Source organism: Chelon labrosus (genome assembly GCF_963514085.1).
Source record: "Chelon labrosus genome assembly, chromosome: 22".
Taxonomy (NCBI): domain Eukaryota; kingdom Metazoa; phylum Chordata; class Actinopteri; order Mugiliformes; family Mugilidae; genus Chelon; species Chelon labrosus.
Genome location: NC_140355.1, coordinates 5,673,946 through 5,697,506, shown reverse-complemented (window position 1 = coordinate 5,697,506; position 23,561 = coordinate 5,673,946). Strand labels below are relative to the sequence as shown.

General features: G+C 39.5%; 2 protein-coding genes across 2 annotated transcripts in view; one reads left to right on the top strand and one right to left on the bottom strand.

Annotated features, from left to right (window-relative positions):
• LOC311508052 (putative flavin-containing monoamine oxidase A) overlaps window positions 1-17,500 on the top strand; it is a 36,158-nt gene extending 18,658 nt beyond the window's left edge. Inside the window, exons 9-12 of the mRNA XM_084572670.1 lie at window positions 5,116-5,274; window positions 8,453-8,539; window positions 10,030-10,130; window positions 16,398-17,500. Coding sequence (XP_084428796.1) covers window positions 5,116-5,274; window positions 8,453-8,539; window positions 10,030-10,130; window positions 16,398-16,746 — 696 coding nt within the window. The 3' untranslated portion in view covers window positions 16,747-17,500. The remainder of the gene's footprint in view (window positions 1-5,115; window positions 5,275-8,452; window positions 8,540-10,029; window positions 10,131-16,397) is intronic.
• Window positions 1-22,793, bottom strand: part of vsig8a (V-set and immunoglobulin domain containing 8a) — a 62,108-nt gene extending 39,315 nt beyond the window's left edge. Inside the window, exons 1-2 of the mRNA XM_084572671.1 lie at window positions 22,626-22,793; window positions 11,900-12,053 (exon numbers count right to left, since the gene is read on the bottom strand). The gene's annotated coding sequence lies outside the window, so the exon portion shown is untranslated. The remainder of the gene's footprint in view (window positions 1-11,899; window positions 12,054-22,625) is intronic.
• Between the last annotated feature and the right edge of the window lie 768 nt (window positions 22,794-23,561).

Genomic DNA, 23,561 nt, shown 5'->3' with positions numbered 1-23,561 from the left:
ACGATGTAGAAAGTAGTACCAGAATATGTCAGTTCAAGCCATGTAACCTGGCTGTTTACACCTGGGGCATACAGCATATCCCCTAACAGATCCACAAGTAAATCTGCTCTACGTATATTCACTTGCCAGTTCATTAGGTACACTATTCAAACAAATGCATTTTAATATAGTCCTGCATTATATCTTAGCTTTGTGATATTCACTTTGCATTGAATTAAACAGTATTTTTGTTATTTTCACAACAACATTTTAGTCAGTGAGCTAGGCTAAATAACAGAAACACTTTAGTGGCGATTTAAAGTGTCAGTATACCGGATGAAGAAGCACACTGGCCATGAGAAAAAAAAGTTTGTAAAAATATTACAGAACAGTCACTGATGGTTAGCAAGACTTTCACCAAGACCAAGGTCCCTTGAGATGTACTCTCAAGACCTGTGAGGTGTTCATGCTTGAAGCAGTTCTGCATGAAAGAGTGAACAAAATACCTGAACAGTGTGGTTAAAAAAAAAATTATTGTGACATGCTATAAAATGAATTAAGTGAGATCTTTCCATTCACGTGGGGTCTCTTACCTTGAGAGAATTCTTGGTGATAAATACACTCAAGATCAGATTTAATATAGTTGTGATCCTGGTTTACAACTGCTTTAAGATTGGACACACCTGTCTGAGCAAGACATCAGAAGTCTGCATGCTAGCAGGGTTACATCGCCAACTCATCTCACTAAAAGCAAAATAATAAAGCTGATGATCTCATGTGACTATTTGAGGAAATCAAAGTATAGAGGTAATAAAAGCTATGTTAGAAAAACATCTGGAGTGGTCCATCACTATGCTTTGGGTTAGGATGTGTTGTAAATTTCTATACATCTTACTCATCCATTCAAAGAGGTATATGCAACGTAGCATGACTGAAAACAGCTTGAGAGGAAAGTGCTCAGTGCATATAAGCAGATCTTTTATAAGATCATCTTGAACAAAGTAAGTTTAGTGCTGGTCGATTCCTGCTTTTTCCCTGCGTCCCTGTCAGAAACATTACAAGGGAGAGTACTTAACAACTAACCTTGCACTAAATCCAATGACCAGAGAAATTCACAGAGACACTTTGATAACAGATGGCAGCAGACTTCCTTCGAGGCAAATGTGTGAAAAAAAAAAAAAAAAAAGGACACTGAGCTGACTGAGCAGTTCACTCAAATGCGCTTGTCACCTCACTTGTGCAAGCCCAAAGATTTTGCATTTTCAGCATAAATAGTTGAGTCTGCATTCCCGGCTTGGATTATCTCCACAGTGGGGGACAATCTTCGAAGCACCAGCTTCTCCCTCTCAAGATCCGAGTCCTTAGAGGCAGCCTCAGGCTGGGCATAACATCTGTTTTTTTTCACTAACCTGTGACAACACTCCCCATCCCCAGTGATAAATAATTTGCCAGTACAGTGCCTATAGCAGCTGAATCATCTCCACACTGAACAGAACTTGAGGTCTGGACATAAAAGAATGAGGATCAGCAAATTCTGAAGAAGCCCGTTTGCGTGTTGAATGCAGGAAAGTCCATCCAAACTCAGAAGTGGACTATTTTGGGTCAGACTTTAGATGGCAGCAGTGACCTGTCTAGAGATAAAAACATATATGTACCCCTAGCCAAACAATGGCTAAACAGTAGCACAATGAGGACCAGAGAAATATAGATAGATCCTCAGTGATGGAGTTTAGAGTGTAGTTATAGAGTGTGTAATACAACAGTCTTGTCCAGCAATGATCTGCAATCTGCCTCTTCTTTGTGTCTGGAATAATAAAGGCAGTGAGGGTTTGTCAGGACACTTCATGCTTGTTGACTCAAACTAGGCTCTGACAGTTGTCTTGCAGCAGCAAAGTTGGGATGTTCAGAGCAGATAATGTATAGTTCTGGCCCTTAAGAAACATTGTGAAAAGAAGAACAGGATTGCGTGTCATGTACCTGTGTCTAGGAGACCAAACGTTTTCCTCCTACAAATGTCTTTCTTTCTTAGCGTTTATCTGTTTGGTTACTGCGAGTTTACTTGATCTTTTGTGATCAAGTCAAATGATTTAAAAGATAATGCAAGACCACTGGAACATTTAAGTGAATTCTTCAGTGATCATTTTGCATTTATCAAACCCGTATGTATTTAAGGTAAAAAGGAAAGACCTAGCAATATAAGAAATAAAAGCAAAATGTATAAATATAGTTTGAGCCATTAACCATCACATGATATACTGTAATCTACATGATCTCCATGTCAACACGACAGCAATGCAGAAATGTATCCACAAATGTAAATCTGAAAAGTATATACATATACATAGTTTTCAGCAATGCAACACACTACTTGTGTAATAATGACATTCTCCATGTCACAAAATATATTCTTGAATAAAACCAATCAGTGAACCAAGTGAAATGTCATTTGGTGCTGACTCAAAACAGTCTGTACTGGCCAAAAGCCTTTGTTGCAGATACATTAAAGTCACTTATTATTACATGAGGCTGCCAGGCTGCCAGGCGCCTATGAATACTGTCTGCCAGAGAGCCAAATATTTATTATTTTATGAGACACTTGTATTATGTTTGTTGGTTTCATGTTTTCTCAGGAAGGACGCAGTAGTTCTCATTTGTATTTCCCATAGATAGGTAGGATAGGATCAGACACGGAGACAAATTGTTGTTTTGCAGCTTCCTTAGCAGCTGCATCTGTCCTTGTATTGCCTCATGAGGTAGGATCAAGGATGTTAGGGGAAGCATCGCATTTGCAAACTGCAATTTGTTTTGGTGGCAACACAGCATCAAGGAGAGCAGCAACCAAGATATGATGAGCAATACGCTAGCATGTTGATGTTAAACAGGCTTATCTGCTTTCTGTGTAAATGTTAACACTTTTTCCCTCTGCATGCTTATGTGATTCAGTGAGAGTCACCAACTGCGATACTTGATCATTTGACAATGATGCCAGTTACAAACGGAATCCTCCTACAAACCTGCCAAAAAAAATCTTTTGTGTTTGGAGGTGTATGTTTTTGTACTCTAAAAGTCATATCCAGGAGAAGCTCCACCGACATCTCTACCATTTGCACCAAGTGTAACATACATAATTATCTGCATGACCCTATACTGGCTTCAATAGTCTCAGACTAATTCAAGAAATCTCCTTGCACTTTAGCTCACTGCATCCCCATCTGGCTCTTCAGTAATCTCAGCAGCTTTACAATTGTAGGTCTGTGCTCTTTAAAGAAAGGCTCTAATTTTTCAGCAGCTGATGCCTTATTGTATGTTAGTGGAGCCTCAATGTCATCTGTGTTCAAATACAGTCGTTCCGCCCTTTACTGAGTGCAGATTTTTCCTTGTGCCATTTATTTTTTGGGTGAAGACGATGGCAGATCTAGATCTAGTTTAAGACACGGAGATGGAGAGGAGGTGTGGAATTCGCTTTTAAATAATTTTCCTTTTTTACCTTTACTTTATTCCTGTTTTGGTTTTCAAATTCTGAATCTGCTCCAAGTTGAAACTTCCCATTGAGGGAAATCCACACTCTTCAATCCAAATGTCTAAATGGTTAAAGCTCTTGTTTACCATAATTAGCGATCACATATGTATTATTGGGTAATGACTCCTGATTATGGTTATTTGTATCCTTGTTCTCTGCTTTGCTGTCAGCCGATCTCATTAATGCCAGTCTATAAATCTAATTTATTTATTTATTTACTTGTATTTTTAGTTTTCTTTTACATCTGTTGTAATATCAAATCTACAAAAACAAACTCACAACAATGTATAAGTGAAGTCACGCAGATACACACAAGCACACAGAGAAGAAGTCGACAGGCTTTTCTCCCGATCGATCAAAACCTGAGGCGACTGCCACAGTCAAGCCCCAACATGCAGAGGATTCTGCAGCGGGTCTCAGATAGACAACCTGCCCTGCTGATACATCTGTCTCAGCACAACTAAGTGCGAGAGTCCGTACCCAATCAAACAGTAACCAGAGAGACACAGCAGGTTCAGAGCTCCACAACCGTGATCTGAGATCTCTGGATCTCAGGTGCCAGGCCCTCACTTCTCTACTCTCTATTTAGGGGAGGTTTATGTCTGAGCCCCAGACTCTGTGCACAAGGTACACCTACCATAGAATAGAAAGGTTATCTCAGAATATGCCAACATTTCAGGTGGAAAATAAGAAATCTGAGCACTCTGGGCTTTCTGTGTGTTTAATCCAACATCTGCAGATGGTCTCACAGCACAGACAAAGCATTAAGCAGTGAGAGTAGCTAATGAACAAAGAATACACAGTACAGATCTGTTTTCTACTTTTTATCTACTGGAGGGCAAGTTGTTCACTCATTTCAGCTATCTGTCTGGCTCCCAGGCACATGTCATCATGAAAGAATACAAGAATACTACAGAACATATGACATATACCTCTGCAGACTTCTAGGTTAAAGCAGCATCTAAACCATGTGTATTGAATTGGGTGAACATTTCCATTACTGAGTTCTGACACAGTTTGGAGCATAGTGCAATACATGTTCAAATAAGTATGTTATCTTCTCTGGATAATTGGAAGGCAGTGGCATTCCAGCACCCTGCTTTGACCTGCCACCTCAAGTACTTATGCTGTCAGTATTCAGACAGCTATACATACTGCATACAATCAAAATAAGCCTTAAAAAAGCTCTAGCTTTGAAGTGTAGTTCAGAGTTAAAGAGTACTTACAGAAATATTCCATCAACACCAAGAGTAACCTAAAGATGTCATGGTAACAAACACAGGCTTCATACTCAAAAGAAAATTATCTAGATGCTACCAGATTTGTATGCATGTTTTCCATCTTGAAGACTTTAAGTGGAACAAGTGAGTAGTTTCGTATTGACACTGACTTTAACCATGAAGCACAGAGGCTAATTATTTCCTCTGATTTCTGGGTTTAAGACAAATGTTCTCTAGTTTCTCTATCACTCCTTCAAATGTAATCCAATATTCACCAATCATTGCTTATGTAAAATACGAATGCAAGTGATCTAGTTGGGTTCTTGTCCAGCTTAGTGCGAAACTGCCATCATTACTGATGACGCTGTGGATGTTTCCGTTTCTCCATTTCTACAGGCTTTTTGGAAGGAGAATGGCTTCTCTGGTGAAATAGTGGCAGGGTCCTCCAGTGACTGTCCATTCTGCGTTACCTTTGATGCAACCAGCCCTAGTGGTAATGCTGCTCTGGTTGGCTTCATTGCCGGCCAGCAGGCTTCTCACTGGGGTTCTAAGGAGGTAATGGTAATCGCTAGTACAGTTACAGTGCAATAATCTATATTTGCCAGCAATTTAAATGCCAGTGTTCCCAACTGTTTGTGCAGTTATTCCTTGAAAATTTGAATAAATGCACAATTCAGTCAAATTTCAAAGTAATAAAGTAATTATAGGCTGATTTTGTATGACTGCATTCAAATTTATAGTCAGTGAAAATCATTGGTAGGCCTCAAATATTTCACTATCATGAGCTACTGCATATCTTGGACACTAGCTGCAAAGATGTCTCAGTTTTCCACAGCTCAACTCTGAAATCTGGTAGGTTCAGTGTACTGGTAAGTGTTTAAATTGGTATACAGTAAATTATGCCCTTGAAATGGTTTATTTCCCCATCTGGCTTTTGAGCATTAGATCGTGCTTCATCTGCCTCAGCTGTCTCTTTCATCTCATGCATGTTGACTTTTAAGCCTGGTTCACTTTACATGTGGGGACAAAGGGAACATAGTGTGGCTCAAAATGATCTTATTGCTCAGGGGCAGTGTTGTGCAAGTTCACACTAAACAAGAACTAGTTCAAAGTTCAGTTCACACAGATAAAAGTGAACTAGTTCAAATTCATGCTTTTTTTATTTCTGAACTAAGTTCATAGACAAAATAGTTCACGTTAATTTTTTACATTCATTTATTACATTTGTGCTCACAATTGGAAAAATTATGCGTTCAGTTCACAGTTCACAAAAATATACGTGTTCAATGAATGCCGTTCATTGAACACGTTCATGCACAACACTGCTCAGGGGTAACATTATGAAAATTGCATTCAAGACTGGACACCACCTGAGCACAGCATAGGCTTAGAACTTTGGGGGGGGGGGGGGGGGGGGGGGGGCACTGTCATCTTCCAATAATTGCTACTTCATTATATATGGAACAGAAAAGTATTTCTCAAATGTGCAACAGAAATTATTACAAACTGCCTTGTTGTTCCAGACCTATTTTCATATGACTGTGTGCTTTTTGGTTATCAAATGTCAACTGCCCTGGAAATAAGACAACCTTTATAACTGAAATGGAAATGAGACCACATCACATACCATAATACATACTACAAAACGTTTTACTTGTTTTAAATGTAAGTCACATGATTGAATAATAGCCATTCAACTCTAAACAATGAATCGCAAAATCAGCTCTGGAGTAGCTGTTACCCTGCAAGGCCATGCTGCACAGGGTGCTAAATAATTAACCCCTACTTACCACTACTTACTACTCCACTGCTAAACAAAAGAAAGGTGTGGTGGTATATTTCAGGACACTAGACATCAAAGTTACAGCTGTGATTTAGTGCAATATTATAAACTGAATACTTTCATTTTGAGTTGTATTCCCTTAGTTTGGTTCATGTTTTAATTTCATTCATTTAGTTTTGTTTTGCATAAGCAGCGTCAACCTTGCATACAAATGTTGAAGGACACTGTTTATTATGTATTTCACTTTATTTCATGGGAATTTCATCTGATACCATTAGCAGTCATGTGGCATATTCACAGTGGAAGAATAATGAGCTATGATCTGCGTTTCTTTTCTATAAGCACTGCGTTAAGCTTTGCAGTCCAGCTGCAAAGGTTAAGATGACAGTGGATTAAAAAATCTTCAATAATTTTGCATCTCTCAGAATGTTTTTATGGTGTCAAAAAACAAAAAGTAAATAAATAAAAACGTGACAAACATAACAGAAGCTTAAACTGCGACAGCACCGTCAGCCCCAAAAGCTGCTGTGTGACAGTATTTTGGTATGATGAGTAAGTATGATGACAGAAAGGGCCAAACAAAAGCAAAGCCAAAATGAAGATGTGACAACTCGAGGTTAAATATTGTTGAAATATCACAAATCCATCAAACCAATGATAACAATACTTTTGTGAATATTTCTTTTATAACTAAGCAAAACTATTTCAAAAGTTGAATTAATTAATATTGAATCGAGATCTTGTCTGTAGCTATACCAAGCCCTGTAAATCACTGTGTGCTAATACACTGCCTGGGAAAAACCAGTAAATACAGTGTGTCTTTTGACAACCATGTCAAAAGACACATGGTCGTGGTCATGAAAAAGATGTTAGTCTGTTTGAGAAGGGTCAAATCATTGGCATGCATCAAGCAGAGAATACATCTAAGGAGATTGTAGAAACTATTAAAATTGGGTTAAGAACTGTCCAACGCATTATTGACCGTGTTTGGTGAAATCAAATCGAAGAAAAACAACAGTAGAACTCAGGGCTATGTTTAATAGTGAAAGTAAGAGCATTTCCACACGTACAATGTGAAGGGAACTCAAGGGATTGGGACTGAACAGCTGTGTAGCCTTAAGAAAACCACTAATCAGTGAGGCTAACTGGAAAGAAAGGCTTCAATATGCTAGGGACCATAAAGATTGGACTCTGGAGCAATGGAAGAAGGTCATGTGGTCTGATGAGTCCAGATTCACCCTGTTCCAGAGTGATGGGCGCATCAGGATAAGAAGAGAGGCAGATGAAGTGATGGAACCATCATGCCTAGTGCCAAATGTACAAGCCTGTGGGGGCAGTGCTATGATCTGGGGTTGCTGCAGTTGGTCAGGTCTAGGTTCAGCAACATTATGTGCCCAAAGAATGAGGTCAGCTGACTACCTGAATATACTGAATGACTAGGTTATTCCATCAATGGATTTTTTTCTTCACTGATGGCAAGGGTATATTCCTAGACATAATTTTCACACATGGATTGGCCACCACAGAGTCCAGACCTTAACCCCATTGAGAATCTTTGGGATGTACTGGAGAAGGCTTTGCACAGTGGTCAGACTCTCCCATCATCAACAAGATCTTGGTGAAAAAAAAATAATGCAACACTGGATAGAAATAAATCTTGTGACATTGCAGAAGCTTACTGAAACAATGCCACAGCGAATTCGTGCTGTAATCAAAGCTAAAGGCGGTCCAACAAAATATTAGACTGTGTGACCTTTTTTTCTGGTGGCGACTTTTTTTTTGGCCAGGCAGCGTATAACCTGCAGCCTGAGTTACTCCAACTGACTAATGATTCTTTTGTCCAGCTGGATGGGTGTCTAGACAGGTGTTCATTTTTTAGCTGTGTGTTATAATGAGATGTGATTATAATACAACTACCATGATGGGACAGGTTTTTCTTTCTATTTGCAGGCCACAGAAAGAAGAGAAGCGGTGCTGTCCAGTCTGGTCAAATACCTTGGTTCAGAGGCTGCATCTTTCATTCACTATGAAGAGAAAGTAAGTACTTCAGAGTCAGCCGAGTTTCCTTGATATATTTAAACAAGCATAGCAAACCAGCTGATGTCCAATTTAGTCATCCTAGTTACCAGAAAAAGAGTAGGTGGCTCAACATGATTCCAGCAAACACCTATAATCAGTGAATTATTTTGAATGTTTTATTATTATCATCATTACTGCAGCTCTGAATTCTTGATCCATATTCATCAAAAATGTATGGTGAGTTTTGAATATAGCTTACTGACAAAAGGCAATTTCTTGACTGGCAGAAGGGTTAGCCATAGAGATAAACTAGAGAAGTGATGTCTTGACAGCACAATACCTAGTGTTGATATGTTATGGGCAGACAGCATGCATTTTTCTTAAAGTCTCCTTATGTCAAAGCATGCATAAAAATGGAATAAATTGTAATAAATACATAGGAAGTAGACATAGTCAAGGTGGGTGCAGCCTCCAAATGGGCGGAGCGCAACCGCCCATCATGCACCAACAAACCAACTCCACAAATTGCATGTAGACGATACCCTACTTGCCCTAATTTGTGCCAGATTCATTGTAATGCGAAACGTACATTGGTAGACTCTGAAAAAGGACATTAGTCATGCCGATATAGGATTTTAGGCTCTCAACCGCTGTTGAAAGGCAAGACGTAAGGTAACTTTTCCCTGAGGAAACTCGAGGCAGCGACATTAAGGGAAACATCATGAATTTAGTTTGTTGACCAGGGGACTCAGGGGTCGAACCTCATTTTACAGAACAATAACAACAACTCCAAGTGAAGAGATAAATGAATGCTTCATTATTATTACACACATTTGGCCTGATTATATGTATCAGATTTGATATTTTATATTAATTATGCGTGTCTGTTTTTATTAACGGGAAACATACAAATGAGCCAACCTGCAAGTTCCAAACACAGTTTTATTTTCTCCTTTGTATCCCGCTGTCTACTACATTACAAGCTGAAGGGGTATATTGCACTACTGTGTCTTTGGTATAGAAGTACTGAACAGCTGAAGTTGGGAAGTTAAGGATAACCATTTCTCATATAATTTAAATTTGACACTAAAACAATGGCTTTACTGTGTTACACACGGTTAATGAGGAATGTAAGTTTTGCATCAAGATTCCCCAATATAAGTCTGCCTAGAAATGATGGAAAAGGAATCCTAAATACCTGAAAATCATCATATTTTCTTCAGTAACAAAGCATTCCAGCAACACTTTTATGTACATAAAATAGATGGGCAACTTCAAGGCTGTTAAAATAGCACACTATACAGGGATGTTGGCAATTGTAGTTATCCATTTTTATCTAGGACCCAAAATGCCAAACTGCGAAAAGCCATGTTCCACTGTATATACTGTGCTTTCATGAGCTGTACTATTCAATAAAATTTAACTGCAGTGCACCGTCAAGTGTCATGCTTTTGCTCTGTGATATGAAATAATACTGCGTTATATGATAAAACTCCTTTGTTTTACAGGACTGGGCTAAGGAGGACTACAGCGGTGGCTGCCCTGTTAATGTCATGGCACCAGGTCTGCTAACATATTACCACCCTAGCCTGAGGGAGCCCTGTGGCAGGTAATCACCCCACTGATGAAAAATAGACCACAGAATCACACATCTTATTCTCAGTAACACTCAGTGGAGTCACCTTTCCTCTGTGTTCTACCATACCAGAACAAAAAGTTATGTAAAAGGATCAATTAAGCCAGTGTGACAGCTCCAAATCTTTTCTATAAACATTTTGAAGAGGTGCACTTAAGAGGTAATAGTTTAGTATATTGTATCAGTGTACACTAGATGACAGTATGAGAGATAGAGAGTATCTGCTGGACATCCATACTATTTTTACACCACAGAAACCAAGGCTGTACTTATCCCTGCCAACTAGGTATTACTCACTAGCACCCAGTGCCTACAGATCATTGACATGGCTCGTGGGAGTGATTATGCATTCAATGACACACAGTAGTCCAGTTCTAGAGAAATGGCAAGAGGTCATCAGGAGGGGTGTCCTCACAGGAAAATGTCCTATAATCCATTTCTAATGGCCTGTTCAGAGATGCACAAAGCTGAACAAATGAGCGCAAGAGGGGCGGAGGGGGGTCCAGGTAATGCATTTCAATAATGACATCAAACCCGTGGGGAACGGAGAAAGCTCATTACATAACGTGACTCTAACAGCAGTATGGGGATGGTAGCCCTTATCCACATTCTTACCCCATATAGGAAATTGATCCTCAAGGACATGCTACGACCTTGAAACAAATCCAGCACATGGAATGAAGACGAGCTCATGTTTGGTTGGCCAGAATGTTACTGGTGCTTCAAACATACTGTATTGAAAAGTACAACAAATGCCAGAAGTATCAGTGATTAAGTATAAAGTAATTAATTCAAAGTCTTAAATGTTGTACATTTTCAGATATTTACATGTTAACAATTTAGAAACCGTTTACCTACAGTAAAAGTAATGAGTACAAGTCTCCATCAGAGATCAATAAGATAAGCAGATCATCTCTATGTATTCATACAGTGAAGTTTGCATTCATTCAACCATTTCAGGATTACCACACCATGATCTCTTTTGAAGGGCTGTAGCAACACTAGTCATCAGCTTGAAACTCCAGAATTATTCCTCAGGGAACCCCAACTGCGATCAAAGTGGGAGTGTAACAATGTGTTATAACATGATATATTCTTACAGGGGCTTCTGCCTCATATAGGGCAATGTCTGATTTTTATACCCGTAATACCAAAGCCTAACTGCAGACTAACAGCCAACAGATCAGGAGGAAATGATCATCATAAATGCACAGATCCTTTCAGCTAAGCGTAAGCCTACAGCACAATGCTTCATGTACCAAAGACACGAGCCCCACTGGGCCACAAAATATGTGCTAGTCTTTGCAGTGCAAGAGGCTTATTCAAAGTCCCTCAAGTGGTCCACAAATGGTTAGTGATTTGAGGTGCACCGAGGCTGCACTGAGTTCAAGATGAACACTGACATGTCAGAAAAATATGGATTTATAATAGTTAATATTTTAATTTCAATTTGTATTTTAAGCATTATTTTTGAAAATAACAGTACAGTTATAAGAACTATTTTCAAAATTTATTTTCAGATCAGACGTTACAGTTGCTACCGATACCACCTCTGTAGAATAGAGAAAATTATATTTAAGCCGGTAACAGACAGTGTAGTCTTAAATTATCTGAATCAATGTCTGTGTGTTGCCTTCAAAACACTAAAGTAAAACTAAGTCAAGTAAAAGCTACACACTTGAGGTTTCTCATAATGGCATTGGTTTGTTTCATCATTCATTCGCTCATGCACATATACTTACCCATACATGCTTAACCTTCGGGCATGCAAAGTAGTGGAGTAGTAGAGTATAGTAGTAGTAGCAGTAGAATATGTTTGTCTTTCACAGCTGGACCTGATGTTGCTTTAATTGTTTTGATGCCATGGTCCTTGTCTGTTGCTTTGGACAAAAGTCTCTGAAAGACAGTTACAGAAGGAATCACATGTGATGCTACAGCATTAGAGGAGCTCACTTTTCTCCTCAAACAGAGCGAGAACAGACATCATCTTTTCCAGAAGTGTCCACTGGTGAGCAGTGAGATTGCCTGGGCGCTTAACTATTTTACACCAGACTGCCACAGAAATGGCAATACTTCTTTCAGCAAAAAGACTGTTTGGAGAGTGTAAACCTGCGCCCTGTGCCACCTATTATTATTCCATGCCTACCTATTCTTATTCTTCTTTAGTATGATTTGCAGATTGCAAACCAGCATGGAGATGCATAATCACCATGTACTACTACCAGTACCTTGCTGTAAAGTGGTAGGTACAGTTATATCCAAGTTATTTTACAAACAGGAGTATAAGTACACAAGCACAGTATTGGACTGATACTTCATACTGGTATGTGTATTTGTATTGTTGCATCCTTACTCACAGGACCTTTGCCAGCCCTCCAAAGTACAGCCTTACCAAAACACATTGAGGTGGACAAATCCACTGAACAGGCATTAGTCACAAAACTGCTGTACAGATCTCTTCTACACATCCTCCACTAAAAACGATTCACTGCTCCTTCTAGAATTTGCATGACATGCCCTGGGGAGGGTCCCTTCCTCTCAACACATAGAGTAGGATTATGATATGCCAACACAAAGCCAACAGCAAAACATCTGTTTATACAGAGACAATTGAATAAAACAAATTTGCTGTCCTGCTTTCCTGAACAACAGATGTCACATTGACAATGTAATAAAGAAGTAGGGGAGAAGTAAGGGACTCACTAACTCCTCTCTTCTTTTATAACTCAGTCCTGCTGGATCCTGTAAGTCAGTGGTTGTCAATTATTTTCTGTCATGCCACCTAGTGACTGGAGGCGGCTTGTTTATCGTTCAAGCCTGAATAAAGACACTAATACTGAAAGCCCCCCCCCGCCCCGCCTCTCACTACCCACTATTTGAGAAGTACTGCTGCAAGTCATGGGTATCCAGGATGTACTAAACACCATCCTGCTAGACACTGTAAGCAGCCATGATGCACATCACAGTGAAATGAAGGAGATCACACTAGTACTCACAGTCAGAAAGGTTTACCAATTTCTTCCAATCACAGAAATATAATGTAAAGTACCAACTCCAAGGGCATTTTAGTGCTTCAAAAAGAGTTGGCTATAAGGACATGCTAAAAAAATTAACTCAGTCACACTGAACATCTTACAGAACCAAAAGTTGGCAACACTATCCATGCAGCCACAGTAATAAACGGCAATAAATGCCGGTGCCCACTTGGGGTTCTACAGGGTTGTCCATTAGTCAGCTTGTCAACTTCACTATTGTGCCATGACACTTTAAGCATCATGTCAACTAGTCACTGATCACCTGACAATAACATGGACGCCTCTAAGAAGACGGGTTAAGAGCGCAGTGGGTCGTTGCAGAAAACCAGCAGCGGTTCATCAAGTATGTGGAAGCCCATTCTACCGTGACATGCAGAATATGTAAATCAGTCCCAAAATACAACAAAAGTACTACTGCAATGCAGTCATTTGAAAAAGCATCCATTTCCTTCATCTTCTATTATATCCTTTGACTCAGGCTACTAAGAAATGTGATGAAACGGAATAGCGGAACAGTTCGTTCACAGCGGAAGCCGAAGTGTTGATCCACTATATTATAGGTATTATTTTATCCTCATTCCCAGTTTCAGAGAATGGATTAAACCCATACTTGTGCATTTGGAAGATCACAGTGCTACAAACTTTTAATTATGGCACACATCTTTCTCAACAAAACACTGCATTCATTTTGACAGAACACCAGGGTTATGACTGCTGTCTGTCGATCAGTTTCAGTTAACTCCTATCGTATAATCACCTATTTAAACAAGACACCAATCAAGTTTAATCAAGACCACAAGGCAGCCTTTTAATCTGACAAGCTCTCGTTCTTTTCATCATAATTCTGGAGCTCATTATACTGTTTACTGCCACCTGCTATGCATGCACTCTAATGGTTGTGTTGATTGATTTCACACTTCACCACTCCTGCCTGTTATTTTTTTTTTTATTATTACCATACTTGCTGAATGCATTCCTTTCCTTCCCCTTTAACATGTGCACAGTAAAAGTCTATTACAGATTGAGCAAGTATACATTCAGGTTCTGCAGTACATAATATGATTGGTGTCACACAAGGCAACCCAGACAAAAATTCTGAAAAACTTTCTTTTTTTTAAGACTTAAAAATATATCTTGTTGATATCTCAGTTCGAGATCTGAAGGTCTTCGTAAACTACAGCATCTTATATCAAACTGAACTAAATGCTAATGACTAAAGCTTCTAAACATTCTCACTGCAGCTTTAACACCCACTGACGCCCTTTAGTCTTAAATAATCCTCTTTTATAGTCATCCCATTCTTGTTAGCACCCCTGCTGAATACTTTTTGTTTGGGAAAATCCATGATATAGCCCTGCTTGACCACAAGTGTTTATGTGGAATCCAAAGCCAGCTTATTTGTTGGTATTCGGATTACATAAACTAATAATCAACCACATTAAATATACCGATAGGAAGCCCTTCTCCATTGCTGTGATTTTTGAACAGGGTTGGGGGCTGGTTATGGTTTGAAGCAAGTATGGGCTAGTGAATACATGAGCTATTCTTTGAACAGTAATTTAGCAGAGTGTACTAATACAGTGAAAGTACGAAGGAATATTCCCTCAGTAAGTCTCTAATTAAATTATTCATAGACTCCTGTATTATGTGTAGTTGTGGCTCACAGTAAAGCCAAAATACACCACTTCCGAATCTCAGCTCTGTCAGCTTGTTTGACAATCAAGTTCACCTACTCAGAGGTGGGCTCATACCTATAAGCATGCAAATGTTATAGTTAAACACTTCCAAAGAACAAAAGAAGCAGGCACAAGTGTTTAATCAATGCATATTTGCCTAGCTGTAGTCAAAATTAGAAAGTTTCTGTCTCAAACCATATAGAATCACTATGGTGGGGCACAGATCACTTATCTTTTTTGTTTCTGCGTGTAGAGCAAAGAAACTGCTCTACAGTAACTAAATAACAGACTTGAAGCACTCTACATTCAATGAGTACTTTAACTGAAGATGGCCCTTCTATCTGTAGAGGCTTTGCTTGACTTCTTCAGCGCACCTCAGCTAACCTCACGGCAGACAGAAAAGAACCACCATAGTACCCATTCACACCAAACAAGTCATCACATTCAATACTGTATCTATCAGTACCTGCATGATGGAGAGCTGTAAATAGAGATCACACAATCTCTCACATGTCTATTCTTCTGCTACTCTAAACCCAACAGGTGGATTAGTCCATGAAAGGCTAAAACCCTGTCACGTGTCATTCATGCTGTGTTTTGGCTAAGCCCCATGTTACCAATCAGCAGAGCCACAGCATTGTACCTAGCTAGGAGACCAGCCACTCCATCTTTATCCTAGAGCAGTGGGTTTTACCTTCTGCTGAACCTGCAGTGAAAAGCTGCTTTGCGTTTCAATCTGTCTCCATCCCCTTCTACATAGTTGTGTCCCAGTACCAATGTATGGGAAGAGTAAAAGGCTACTGTGTTCTCTAGTCGACTCACATTTGGTTGACATTCCCAGAAAAACAGGGTAGTGCAGAACATTCTTTACTACTTTCTTCATTATTGCCTCAACAGCAAGTAGACTTGGAGGGTGAAAATGATTGCACAAGCCTGCAATTCGGGGCTTATAATAATCTGAGAATACCAAAGCTAGCAGGTTTGGGAAAGCCAGCCTACAACATCTATTACAAGATAGTGTTTTGTTTTTTGTTAGCTTGTTGTTGTTTTTTGAGAATGTACATTATAAAATCAAACATACAATGCTAAAACCTTACCAATGTTCTAACGTTCTAGCCCTGCAATCCAGCTGTTCATATCCACAGCATATAAAGTGGCCTAATGCTGAGAACACACTTGGGCACCCTGGGAAGTAATTTGAATGGTTTTAAAGAAATCTTTGACCACTGCTCATTATCTGGAGCAGAAGAATAGTGGATCAGGGCCAGCACTATTATTGTGCTTTTACAGTGAGCCACCCCTACAGGGTTGAACGGGCTTAACCTAATTTGCTGTTCATGTACTCAAACTTCACTGCACAGACACATGGGCCCGCTGAGCCAACAGAGACTTGTTAAATTGTGAAACTTAAACTGTATGATTTTGGGCAGAAACCTTATCAGTCAACACCATCATGTGTAAAACTGCAAATTGATCATGTTTACAGGAATATTAAATATAATAAAATAAACTATTTTCTTTCTTTACAGGATCCACTGGGCAGGAACGGAGACTGCCACCCAGTGGTGTGGCTACATGAGTGGTGCAGTGCAAGCTGGTCAACGAGCGGCTCTGGAAGTACTGGCTGAAGTCAGTCATGTGACCCTCACTCAGGAGGAACAGGAAGTACTGCGGCGCAGCCAAACTGTCAAGAGTCCTCCTGAGCAAACGTCATCATTCAAACTCATGTATCCGTTTATGTGCAAATCTGTAGTTGTAGCAACACTCACGATGAGTGCTGTGCTCCTACTGACACAGCGTCAAAATGCATTGCCAAAGATCAAAACTTACTTAACGAATGCATTTTCAATAAGCAAGCAGAATATATTCATACCGTAACAAGAAAATTTAAAAATGTGTGTTGCATGCATTTCATCTAACTGGATTTGACGAAGACAGTACAAACAGGTTTAGCATCATTTGCATTATTTTCAGCTGCACCTTTTTTTTGCCTTTTTATCATAGAAAATTGCGTCTATAAAATGTAGGCTCTCTTTGTAAGTCAATGGCTTTAGACAAATCAGTGCAGTGAGAAAAGAGAGCTTTCATACTGTATGCATCACAATGTTTTCCAAAGAGCCATAAAACCTGCTTGAAAGGCTTGGAACAGAGCCACGAGTACGTTTATGTGCCCACAAAACCACCAACAGAAATCCGAATGAGCTTAAGATGGATGAAGCAGTCGCACAATGATAACGTCCCAGAGAAAGTGATTTAATCGCTATCACTTGATTGCACAGTTGATTGAGAGGGTTTTTGTCAGTCCCCGTGTCTCCTCTAGAGAGTAACTCAAATGCTCACTAATCATTGCATGGTAGTCTGTGACTCCATTGGCGCCGTGGCTTGCTATTTGTCTTTGTTATCACTAGCTTACACTGAATCAACGGTTTGTTCTCCCTGGTTTCATTTGAGCCAGCCCATACTGATTCAAGGCCAACAACCCACCATCTCTACACATGTTGGCGTTTTTGCAGCATTTGGTCATTCTGGTTGACCGTCAAATGGGCTGGCTGGTATGACCAATAAATTTTGTTTATTAAAAATGTATTTGGATGTAATATTCCAACTATTAAGAAAAATAAAAAAGGTAGCACAAGGGTGTCAACGTGCATTTTTTTCCAAAAAGTAAATATAAATAATTAAAAATATTACCAAAAACAGGCTGAATTTTGAATTTTTGCTCATCAAAAATGTCTCTAGTTTTCTCTTTCATCATAATGCGAGGTTGTGTAGCAGTGCTACACCACCTTAAGTGAATATTCTTCATTAATAAAGAATAGGATAAGAAAAACAACATAAGAACAGCTTTACTGACAGCCCTCAGCAGTAAAATGAACAGTCATGCTGGATGTTTTCCTGGTCTAAACATCTGTTGTTAAGTAAAACAACACCTTCTCCAGCTCTAACCAATCTTCTCTCATGTTGTGTTGTACTGAAACAAACAGGGCAATCCTGTGCAAGCAAAACATTGGCAGCTTAATGATGCATACTTGCAACATGTTGTTTTTAACATTATTCAGCAATCACTTTTTATGGGGTGACACTGGGAAATGAGGCAGCTAAGGTTTGCTGCCTTTTTGTTGTGGTTTTAGAACTTGGGTCTTGAGCTGGCATCAGAATCTTAAAGACACAGATTACCCCCATTCCTTGTATGTTTTTGTTTCAGGTACTTCCACAGGTTGCAGTCACTCAAGAATGCAGTGAATCTGCAAAACTCAGACATGCTAGTGACTCAAAGGAAACGTCACTACAGACAAGTGGTTATAACACAGGAGGAAATAATGTAAATTTTTCATATTTTTTGGCATAATCAAATGAATTTAATATATTGCCAAATAGGTGACAACCATCAAAAAGGAACTGGTTTTCATGCGGCTCTGAGCTTCTGAATAGGTTCCTAGTAATACCCAAAAGAGACATATATACTCCCCTTTTTAGGATTAAGAGGAAGGGTGGAGGACATGAAGGAGTGCATTATTACATCCACTCTACAGTGCTGCTTTGCGGTTCCTATATGTCATTGCTGGCTCAAGTCACACATGCGGTAATGTACCATCAAGCAAACTGGCAGCTTGCCCAGTCAGTTCAATGATGACCGCACAACCATTGTGAAATAATGAGCGTTTATCAGAACAACTTGACCAAACTACGGTGTTCATTATAGCACCAACATGACATGAGCCTGACAAATGGCCCAGGTTTTCAAGACCAGAGTCAGCATACAACATACACATAAAAGGCTAAACAGTGAAAGATACAGGAGAAAAAATAACTCGCTCAGAAACCAGCAGTCACCTTTGTCACACTGGCAATGATGCATCACAATTACCATAATGAATTCTCAATGTTCAGAATCATAAAGGATTTCTAAAAGCTTCATACTTTCGAAAAGAAGCGCACTGATGTAACGTCTAATAGCCTCAAGTCATAGCAATATGCACAAAAAAAGATTATGTTTCATAACAAATGAAGAAGGAAGATAGCTTCATATACAGATACTGCAATAATGCATTTTTTCAGCACAGGAAAGTTTAAAAAAAAAAACACAAACACTGTACATGAATTAGAAAAGAGACACAGTTCAGCATTTTTCACCATCATGCTCTACTCTGCACAGTGGACTGTTTGTTTTGAGTGGCCTTTGTCCTTGTTTTTAGCAGAATCACTAAAAGATTTCCAGTAAAATCTTGAAGTAATATTGCTGTAATTACTGTAGTGTCTGTAAACACCTGCCAAAGCACTTGCCTTTGGGCGATAGCACCAGCTTTAAAAATTCATACTTTGCAGTACAGTGTAATCAGCATTTGTGGCCATAAACAACTCGTTCCATATAACTATTAAATTCAGAACCTTAAGCAAATGTTCTTGCTTTTGTAGTACATGTTATTCTGTCTTATGTTTAGACATACATATGGGAGTACCACTGACAAAGCAATAGCAAAATCTGGTAGTTGGGTTTAGGCTGTGTTTTGAATTATTGTTATCCAAAAATTCTAAAAGGAGCCATTAAGTTTCCTTATGGCCGCTGTGCCTCTGTGCCAACACACTTCCAGTATTTAACGTAAATCATGATTTTTTTTTTTTTAGGCCTTTTCAAAACTTAATGAGTCATTTGTGCAGCTGTGATTTAGTCTCTTCAAATTAAAGCACAGTTGCCTTTGAATTATATTCATACTACACAATACAGCAGCATTAATTTGTGTCTGAACTTCAAACAGTGTTTTTCATCCATAAAGGCAAAAAGCGACGGTGTCAAAGTCAGGGGGCTGATGATTTTTATGCCCCTTCTGAAACCAGTGATGAAAAGAATGATCTGCCAATTTAGCCTTTCACTCCTGCAACACTGTCTGACTCACAGCGGAGAGTTCAAAAAACAAAAGATCAAATCTATGAAGGAGAACCTGAAGCTTTGCACTTTTTGTTGTTTGTACATTTCCATTCAATCTCATTCGTTGTGATTAACCTGTTGCCTTGAGTACCCACAATTCAACTCAACCAGGGATAGCTCAGTTAGAGGTTGATGGTTGACGCTAGGATTGAGTTTGGCGACTGATTTCCTGAATCGATAAGAGTCAGTATACTTTAAGTTTCTTCACTGATTTATTTTGCACAACACAGAAGGTTCTACTATTGTGTTGTAGCCTGGCATTATCAGACTCATTTCTTATCAGAACATGAGTCTGGTAACACACCATTTGGATTTCATTATGGGGCATGTTTTAATCGATATATAGGGGGGAAAAAAACTGTAAGGATAATACTACAACCAATCAGAGCCATTTTGTTGCAAACACATTCAACGCCATGGCACTCAGATAACCTGAATGATAACATTGTTGTCACCCTTCTGTCCATCACTGCATAAAGCCTGCCCAAACAATTGGATTGGCCTGGCAGGAGAATAACACAGCAAATTCTAGACAAAGGAATATGGCCCACACATCGAACTGGCACTTGACTTTATTGTACCATTTAGTTTTAACAGCAGGTGACACTAGCGTCTCCACAAAACAGACTTTTGCCAAAGGTGAACAAAAACAGAAGAACCAAAGAAAAACAAGATAGCAAGTGAGTGCAGAAAATGTTAGACATGTTGGTAAAATTAATATTTTACCAGAGTATAATATAAAACAACAAAATGAAACCAAACCTGAGACCTAAACTGGTGCCCAAAGAGAGCAGCAAGTTAAGCAAATGGCAGCTAGTACAACACTTTCACTCATTTTCTGTAACCACGAAAGGCAAGGTACACCCAGAGAGACAGACAACCACACTCATACCTATGGCCAACTTAGAATCACCAATGAACCTAACGAGCATGTCTTTGGACAGTGGGAGGAAGCTCGAGTACCCGGAGAGAACCCACACAAAAATCATGCGAACTCCACACAGAAAGGCCCAAGTCGGCCGATGGAGTCGAACCCAGAACCTAGCTAGTACAACAATAGTTGTTTTTTTTTCCATTGTAATAAAACACAGGAAATGCCATAATAGCTAGTTTAGATGTACTCAGTTCACTGGGAAAATTCTCAGATGGTGACTTCATAAAAGACTGCCTCACAAAAGTCACAGGAATAATGTGTCTGGAAAAAAAGGCAGGCATTCAACAACGTTAGCCTTTCTAGAAAGACAGTTGTGTAGCCCAGTGGTTTTCAAAGTGGGGGACGAGGCGCCCTGGGGGGCCGCCAGGAGGCGCTAGGGAGGCCTCAGAGGGGAGATAAGAAAAAAAATTGCAAAAATAAAAAAATATTATCTAATTATTTTTAATCATTATCATAAAATATAATCTAATTGTTTTTAAATCATTTTCATAGTATAATAAAATATAAAATAATAACATACTAATTTCGATATGATCGAAATGTTATTTGCCATGCTCTTCTTTCTGATTCCTTGCCAGTCGAAACATTGTTCATGACCTCATAATCTGTGTAGACCTGGCGGTTTGTGCCATTTATCAAGCTGCTTTGCCCCTCATCAAGCTGCTTTGCCCCTCAAGCTAGCGTGTAAATGGACAGTTTTTTTTGACAAGAAAGAGACTGAAGGAACAGACCAACAGCCTTGCTGAGGAGGACACTGCTGCAAAAAAACCTAAGAACTCCTGGCCAACTAAAATCAGAAAATATGAGGCAGCACTTATGCTAAACAAACGTAGTAGTTATTGAATAGTGAATAAAAGTAAGAAAAAACATTCTAATAGTTGATGTTTCTTTACATATTTGGGTTTGCAAAGGGGGTCCTCGGCCAGACGCTAATGCTGTTTGGGGGGCCTTGGCATGGAAAGTTTGGGAACCCCTGGTGTAGCCAATTGAATACTTATTGCATGTGATGAGAGCAAAGGTTCACACACAGCTGCGAATTATTTATTGAGAAGTTGAGGATAACTTAACTTTGCATTACAGAAAAGCAGACTTAGAAGCAGAATGACCAACAGCGATCTCTCTGATGTCCTTCACATCTTAATCACCAACCTTAGTACTGCCCTGCTAGGCATCCTTCATTCCAAAGCATTACTGTTCCCACCGAGTACAACAATGAGTTAGAAATACATTATAAGTCTGAAATATACACATTTTCTCTTCACCCTAGCCATCACCCTGACTGACTAAGAAGCAATCGGAAGCTGCAATGAATGGAGCTGCCAACTCTTTTTGTAAAATAGTTTATTTTATATACTTCACCCGAGTGATGCCAGGCCTTGGTAGCTATATTTTTCCATATGTGGACCCCAGCAAAACCCGGATTTACAGAAAAAATCTAATAGTTATCATTTGATTGCACCGTTGACTGAGAGGATTTCTCTCCCGGAGAGCATCTCCAACACACACTGATCAGTGGAAAAACAGTCTGGTGCCAGGGCTCGCCATTTGTCTTCGTTATCACCAGTTTTCAAAGGATCGACCATGCTTGTTGTCCCTAGTTTCATTTAAGCCAGTCAAGACTGAAAATCAAGCCCACCAACACAGCATCTCGCAGGCGTGAACCTGACACAAGGGGTGTGCAGGGAGCCCCCCCGAGTGTGTTGAACAAAAAGTAATGATCGTAGAAAAACAAGGAAATGATATGCGTCAACACAGCATAGAAATAAACACATAAAATTACATCCACGATCCAACACAAAGGGCAACGACAAAGCGGACTAAAAAGCACAGTCGGGAAGTTTGTGTGAGCAATGTACAAATTAAGCTACAGCAGAACAGAAGAACGCCTTCACTCACCCTCGAAATAGCTGAAGGCGGGTGATATCTGGGTTGAGCTGTGTGGAGATATCATCTTTCCACTCATTAGTGCACTCGCGGTAAGTTTACTCTTGAAGGCCAGCTGCAGTTACTAGGCCTTTCCATGACTCCATGATGTTCAGCGAGACGGAAAAGGGAGGCGCTCCCTCACACGTGGACGCCTCGAGAAGAAACGTTTGAAAGCGTCAGTGACTGGAGGGAAAACAGTCAGTGAGCGCTGGCAGCTGTAGCCACGAATGAGACGAATACGGTTTTATAAACTGACTTGGTAGAGCCTGGCATTCTGGTGTGGTTTGCAGTGACATGGCTCCAGGTAGCAGCAGCAGGAGGGAGTGGAGGATTAGTTAATGAGCTGCACCTGTTCACAGCTAGCCGCTTAGCCGTTAGCGTTACAAATGGCCGACTTTTCAAATTTTCGCACAAGCCCGGTGTAAACTGTTTCTCCAAGTGCTTACAGCGGCTGTCTTATATGATATGGACTATAGGTCACGAGAAACCCATTTTACAACGTCTATCTTATTACCTTTGCTTGCAAACTCAATTTAAGTGTCTTGCATTGACTGTATATGGTGTCTTGTCCGCTTCTTGTCACATTAATAAATCACCTGTAGGGACAAGATCCCATTAACTATCGTTCCGCCCCGGAGTTCCTCTACCTGTATAAATAATTTACAGTCGAGTTTTTTTCTTTTTTTTTCTTTTTTTCCTTACAGTCTATTTGTATTCTTTTATATTCATTTAAAATATGAAACAGTAATAAATACAGCTAATAGAACATTAAAACATTAATTGGCACAAGTTCCAATTAATGACAGTTTTTTGGATATGTGGTTCTCTTACAATTGTATTTTATTATGTCTGAATCTCCACTTGACAAATGCACATTTTTCAAGTATAGCAAATGATACAACGCTC